General features: G+C 52.8%; 2 protein-coding genes across 20 annotated transcripts in view; both read right to left on the minus strand.

Moving 5' to 3' along the window:
* Window positions 1-606: 606 nt before the first annotated feature.
* Window positions 607-1,664, minus strand: LOC119297611. Its single transcript, XM_037575336.1, has 3 exons — window positions 1,327-1,664; window positions 887-1,225; window positions 607-789 (listed from the first exon to the last, which is right to left on the minus strand). The coding sequence occupies exons 1-3, from the start codon at window positions 1,330-1,332 to the stop codon at window positions 736-738; spliced, it is 399 nt and encodes a 132-aa protein (XP_037431233.1). The 5' UTR covers window positions 1,333-1,664; the 3' UTR covers window positions 607-735.
* Window positions 1,665-5,548: 3,884 nt separating this feature from the next.
* The window catches only part of LOC119302219, a 9,767-nt gene continuing 8,542 nt past the window's right edge, over window positions 5,549-6,773 (minus strand). For 15 of the 19 annotated variants that reach the window (XR_005147403.1, XR_005147415.1, XR_005147408.1 and 12 more), the window contains 3 exons: window positions 6,289-6,519; window positions 6,010-6,061; window positions 5,549-5,883 (listed from right to left, as the gene is read on the minus strand). Coding sequence is in view for 3 of the 19 variants with exons in the window: in XM_037579254.1 (XP_037435151.1) it covers window positions 5,862-5,883; window positions 6,010-6,061 (74 nt within the window). In the remaining 16 variants the exon portion in view is untranslated. The remainder of the gene's footprint in view (window positions 5,884-6,009; window positions 6,062-6,288; window positions 6,520-6,773) is intronic. The other 4 variants (XR_005147417.1, XM_037579254.1, XM_037579252.1 and 1 more) reach the window with 2 other exon arrangements.

The following is a 6,773-nucleotide window of genomic DNA, read 5'->3' on the forward strand; positions in this document are numbered from 1 at the left end:
GTATGCGGTTCAAGGACTACACCCACAGCCACAGGTCTTCGCTCGACCTCGATCTCGCTCTAGTCGTCGTACGGATTTGTGACTTTTGGCCTTGCTCCATTTATGTATGCCAAAAGCAGCCACATGCCGAAATAGTTACTCTCACAGTCTCACTCACTGCGGTGGACACACATGGCTGCGACGGTGTGTGTGTGTGTGTGTGTGGCTTGGCCGATCGAGCTGAATGACACGGCTGCCTGCGACAGTGTGTCTGCATGGCACGCGCCAAGAAACCAGTGAGTTCACAGCAACTACTGCCCAGCTGCGGTAATCAATGCGCGTACCAGATTCACCAGACTTGACGGCCCTACGCGAACTGCTGCACCTCATGCATGCTCACCTAACAGCAGAACGGTGGGCTGTACGTGCTTGTTTATCTGTGTGCCATCTCTGAGTGAATCCCCAGAAACTCACTTGCACACCAAGGTGCTAGTAGCACCAGACAAGATGTTGCCACCTTACACAAAATGAAGCGGAATTCTAACCCCTCTGTAAACCAATATAGGGCGTTTTAGAGACATGTAATGTTACTGCCACGAGCCAAGAAAGCGCATACACTCGGAGAGAGACAGGACATACACTCTATATTACATACTGGGCGGAAATATATAGGAGTGTTATCCAACAGAAAGGGCAAATAAAAACCACCGATGAGGACGCACGCAGCATCCCATCGATCATCACGGCATGTTGGGTTCAGGAGGCGACGCATGAGCTGAGGCCCAGGCATCCCATCCACAGGCTCCACTTCTGCATTCAAAGCGCATTCAAACAAAGAGCAATCAGCTCCAACAATCACGACAAAAATAAAGAGAAACATTCTTTCTTGGCGGCCGTACGTCCTTACCTTCGTTGGCCGCCGGTGGGAGGCGAGCTCCGGCGGTGGCACCTGGTACAGGTCCCCGTCGACCGGGCGCACCACCCGCCTGGAAGCGTCCCAGGACGCCTTCGAATGCTCCCGGGACACGTCGCCCTCGTGCCGCCTCCTCGCCTGCTTCTTGGGCGTGGGTTTGCGCGGGGCCGGCGAGTACCTGAACCACACGTCGCTGCAGGCCTCCGGCTCCGGCTCCTGCGTGGCATAGCACGCGGCCGGTGCAACAACGGCCGGCGGAAGTGCCTGCTGCTCGTGGTGGTGGTAGTTGTAGTTCCACTCCCCGAACGCCGGCACGCGACGCCTCCTCGCCTTCTGCAAGCAAGACCAAAAGGATAACGAGGACTCCGATTCTGGGTCAGTGAACTTACTGGCATGGACGCCTTGCCTGGCTGGCTCAGTCACAGGACACTTACCGCCATCTGGTTCAGCACGGGGAAGAGCGGACAGAATGAGATACGAAGTAGGAGTAGAAGAGGACGACGACGAAGAAGAAGGGAAGCTGGGGCCGGTGAGTGAGTGGGGCTACGAGGTTGAAGAGAATGGAATGGAAGCTCCTCCAATGGCTGGCTGGCTGGATGTGCGTGTATTTATAGCGACGCAGCACGTCGAAGCGAGGAGTGGGGCTTGGGACCGGCAACGTTTGAAAGGAGCGAGCAAGAAAGGGGGGAAGCTCGAGCGGTATGGAAGGCCGACCCTTTTCAGTACCTCAGTGTAGCCTGCAGCGGGCTATGCCGCTATGGTACTCCATCGGCGCAAGACAGGGGTGCAGATGAATGGAGGGAGGGAGGGGCACTCGTCTGACTGGACGCGCGAGCTTTTACTGCGACGCACCATCGGGGCGGGGCACCGTATTCTGTTCTCGCCGCGCGTCGCGCCGGGTTGGCAGCTGACCCTGTCGCGCCCGTGTGTGTGTGTGTGTTATTTCAGCATCATCACCGGCTGATTATATTATTTTAAATTTTGCGACGCTGCGTGTGCGTGCCCTGCCGACTCCGAGGCAACGCGTTGACAAATGACAAGATGTCTTCTCCAGAAAGACGCACCGATTAAGGAGCATACGTAGGACTGGGGTGTTTGGTTCACGGAAGGTAAGGCAAACGCAATCGATTTACACCGTTACTGTAAAGGGAATCGAGAAAAATGAGAATTTGTTTGGTTGCTTTAATCAACTGAACGTAATCAGCCCTACAACGGGGAATTTGATCTTAACCCACGCTTTACTCCAAACTTTGATAATCCCAGATTGACAGTTGGGGCCAGGCCACTAGCCATTAAGACAATGCTGGGGTAAATCATCAAAAACCCCATGTAAAGTCGAGCAAATAGTCCAAATCCCCCCATGACCGGGCACTCGGTTCATCCCCATCAGCGACATTATAGCAACTTCAATGGGGCAACCCATTTTGTCCGCTGGCTTTTGTTTGGATCGGCACGGACAGAAAAAACGGCCCAACGCGCTGACCTAAACGGATGAGCGTCCGCTTGTTGTCCACATGGCGACCCATTTTCGGTCCAATTTTGAGCCGGATTTGCGTCGGCGCGGACACGAGACGGACTCCTTTATCCGGGCCCGCCGGTGGGTAAGAGTCATCACCATTTCCCCCAAAAAAAACCTCCCGCCCGCGCACGCTCCCGTCCCCCACCCGCCATGGACGACGATCTCGACCTCGACGCCGCCGGCGGCCTCGCCTCCCTCGCCTCGTCCGGCAAGACAACCGCCCCCTCCGGCAAAGGCAAGCCTCGTGCCCCACGCAAGACCGCCGTCGCGCCCAAGCCAAAGAAGGCGCTGACGCCCGAACAGCGGGCGAGGAAGTCGGCCAAGAGGAAGGGCCGGAGGCACACCGCGGACGCGAGGGATGAAGCCGGTCGCCGCTGCCGCCGTCACCGCCGCCGCGCAGCAGGAGGTCACCGCGGCCAGCGTCGCAGCGGCAACGAGGGAGGCGCTCTACATGCTAGGGTTAAACCCCTAGCCAGCATAGCCTCCTCAACGCCGCCGTCGCCGCGGCCAGCACCGACTCGTCGGCGTTCCCTCGGATGGTGCTGCCCATCTCGTCCCGCGCGTCGGCTTGCAACCCGATGCCCGACTTCCATGTGTACCCGCAGGCCTCCTGCCTCTCTAGGGAGTGCTCGCCCGACGTGAGCGTGGTCACGCCTTCCATGCCCGCGCCCGCGCCCATTGACCTCAACGCCACCCCGGTAGCCGGTGGCTCGTCATCTGGAGGCGCGAGGAAACGCGCGCGGCATACGCCGATCGACGTGCTACCAGACGCCCACAACTTGTTCAACGGAATGCCGACTGCCGACGACGAGGACTACATGCAGAACCTCATCTTCGAGGGCGATGCACCGACCCCTGGCTACGATCCCGACGAGACACAAAGCCAGGACGACCGCGGGGCGTTCACGCCGGCCGCTGGCTATGATCCCGATCAGGCGGCCTTCATGCGTGATCAGGTCGGCATGGACCTGGACGGCTTCCCACTCGACCAAGAGTTCCCAGACGACTACGGTCAAGAGGAAGAGGACGAGTGCGACATCGAAGTGGAGCCTTTGTTCGAGGACAAGCTCGCAAACCAAGCCGCCGGTCCTAAGCCGAAGCGCAAGAGCAAGCGCACGAAGGCATACACGACTGCCGAGGACAAGCTTCTTTGCGAGTGTTGGCGAGACATTGGACAAGACCCAAGACGGGCGCCGAACAAAAGCATTCAACCTCTTGGATTCGTGTCCACTAGGAGTTTCATGAGCGCAAGAAGTTTCCGCCTTACCAAATTGTGAGCACGCGCGGGTGGGTGTCCATTTCCAAGCGATGGAGGGTCATCCAACAAGAGTGCAGCAAGTTCGAGGCCGCCAACGCCAAGACCAAGGCGAAAGAAGTGACTCTCGCGAGCATGATGAGCGGGGTGGAGATCATGAAGGTGGATCTCAACACCGTGTCGCCAAGGAAGAGGGCGTAGTTCGAGAAGATGCAGGTTGACCGACGAGTGATCTCGTGGCCGCGAGCGCCTTCCCCTTTTGGTTGACCGACTGTGTGCTGGCATGACCACGAGGCCACGATGGCGTGGTCGAACTCAAGTCCCACCCCTTTTTATGTGCTGGCATGTGTGCCGGCCGCTGGCGAGTGCACCAGCATGAACTGTGTGGTGATATTTTTTGAAGCCGGCAATGTATGTCGGCGCTGGCATGGTGTCGGCGTGATCTACATGCCACTGGGACGATCTGTGGCCGCAGGCCTTTTTTTAAAATTGAGCACAAACATGAAATGGGTTGGCGTGTTGGGCGCACTGCCGATCCAAATGCAAAACTGGACGAACACCGGGCGGGCGGGCAACCCAAACGAACAAAATGCGAACAAATACGCCGTTTGTTTGGATCGACCCATTGAAGTTGCTCTTAGCGCCTTTAAAGCCGCTGACCTGAACTCCCCGGCCAGCACATCAACCGCCTCGCCATCCCCTTCCTCAACCTTGGCGTCCACCACAAACGATAGCAACAAGAATTCCGACCTCGATCAGCTAGAATGGATGATGTGTTGTTGAAGGACTCCGTTGTTGAAGCCCGCAGCCGAAGCTAGCTGTGGGCATGGTGGCGTGCACTGGCGTCAGCCGCTCTCCATCCTCACCAGTGTGCCCACGCCGGCCAATTGGTCACGGCGCGCATGCTCGTCAGCGACGCACTCATGATCGCCGGCACCGGACGCTATACCAGCATGCTCCCGTCTCCACCGGCGACCGCGGCCTTGTCAGCCGCCACGTCGAGCAGCCGCCAAACTCCATGGGGCTGGACAGGGAAGACGTGGTAACAGTATAGCCGCAAGAGGGTCGCTCCGGTTTCTGCTAACACACGATTTTGAGCGAAATCAAATTTGCACTGGGTCGGTAATTGATACCGTGGTACTTATGTGATTACAGCCCAAACTAACCAAACAAAGATTCAGCGTCATTTGGTGCCGCTGTTAATGGATTACGTTACGAAGTTCTGAAACAAAAACCTCCAAAGAGTAGAGTACTTGCCTAAGCAAGAGGTGATAATGTGTTTATAAGTCCCAGTTACTAACTTCCTCTGTTCCAGAATTGGTCAACTTATTAATTATTATTAGGCACGTGGAATTGAAGTATACCATTCAAGGCAAGCATAAGAAATGTTTCGGGATGGAAGAATCATGCTGCGGTTCTCTGAATACAACCACCCAGTCGACGGTATGGAAGAATCATGTTTTTCCTATAGTACACAACTAAAGTACTGTATTTGTCCTTGTGTGGCAGTACATCAGTTGCGTCAATGAAAAGTAGAATATCACAGGGACATTACGCTGAGTGGAGAACTGGCATTACTCCAACTTCAGTAAAAGGCATACATAAACTTAACTGAGATAAGGATATTTTATATAATTACCTAGCTGTCAATAATGTCCATGTTGAGAAGCTTAGTGTTATTTTCTTTTATTCCAGATAAACATGATCTCAGAATGCAGTCTTCCGGCTCAATTTTAGCCTGCAGCACTGCGCCACCATTACAAAAAGCTACAGAATTTACCATTTGTTCATATCAATCAAGTGGTGAGATAATCAGGATAAAAGCATTTTAAGAGACCATCATTTTGGCAACCTATAGGACTTATAACAATATGCAACATAATTTCTCGGTAATCACCTGCTTTAAAGGTTCTTTCCATTCAAGTTTCCAGAGTTCTGTTCTAGCACATGAACATTATTGCCCTCATCCATTTCATTCACAGTTAATCATTAAGAGAACAGAGTGCATGATTGAAAAATATACAACAGTAGGTAATGCACACATATTAGCGCCTCTGACTTTTAGTTGACTCAGCACCACCCCGATGATACACGCACACCTCGCGTAATTCTAACAGTATAGCGAACTAAACCACAACACTTCTATGGGAAATTGCTGCCACGAGTATCTTGAAATTCAGCTTGGGACATCAACATCATGTCAAAATCAACCTTACACTGCATTATTTGAAGAGAAGATTTCAAGTTATTCTAACAGTAAAAGCGGCGTCTCGCAGCTAGATGATAATCTTAAGAACTTTTATCCCCAGCTTAGAAGGAGCATGCATGATCTCAGTGACATACCTCATGATGGACCAGCTGATGACCAGGACCTCTCCAGATTCCGTGTCCTGGTCTGCAAAGCCAACCAAGAGAACAGAGGAAACAGAGGATCAGGTATGCATGCAGTAAAGAGCATGCGGTAAAGTTGTATAGCATAGGAACCATCTGTTTTTCTAACAGTAAAATAAAACTGTAGTGAAAATGTTAGTATCACACTTTTTTGGACAAGAAAATAGCAGGAGAGGCTACCACTGCGGTATTATACTATTATATATAAGAGGAAATTCGGGTAATTCTAACCTCTTAGCTGACCAGTCTGAATGTCGGCATCCATACACCTGTTATAGCCTATAGGTTTGGCATTACTTGGAGAGGCAGCAGCTGAGGCATAGATGAATAGGCCAGGGATGTAGTTCTCCTGTCGCAAGCACCGATGGGAGATGCAGCACGCCACCGTGCGCTAGCGGCAGCTCGCGTCTAACCTTTCTGCATCCCAAGCTTTTTGTGTCCTTGCATCTTGCTCGTAATCATCTGCATACAATACATATCAGCTAAACTCCTGCAATGGAGGTGATCCAGCAAGTTCATCGGCTAAAATGAACTACATAGTCCAATTTAAATAGAACCATTTGTGGACGGTGGACACTGAACAGACACAATAATCAGACCCTTTTAGGCTTTTGTCTAAAGAATCACTACACATCTGAGTCCTCGCCCCTGATTCAGAATAGTCCCTGAGAACTTTTTCTAAAGAATTCTTACACGAACTATGTTTTTCATCCAAG

This window comes from Triticum dicoccoides, chromosome 5A (genome assembly GCF_002162155.2).
Source record: "Triticum dicoccoides isolate Atlit2015 ecotype Zavitan chromosome 5A, WEW_v2.0, whole genome shotgun sequence".
In the NCBI taxonomy this organism is placed as follows: domain Eukaryota; kingdom Viridiplantae; phylum Streptophyta; class Magnoliopsida; order Poales; family Poaceae; genus Triticum; species Triticum dicoccoides.

Coding starts and splice junctions, on each gene's coding strand:
- LOC119297611 (XM_037575336.1), bottom strand. Junction 790..886: donor CCCACCGGCGGCCAACGAAG/GTAAGGACGTAC, acceptor CTTTGAATGCAG/AAGTGGAGCCTGTGGATGGG.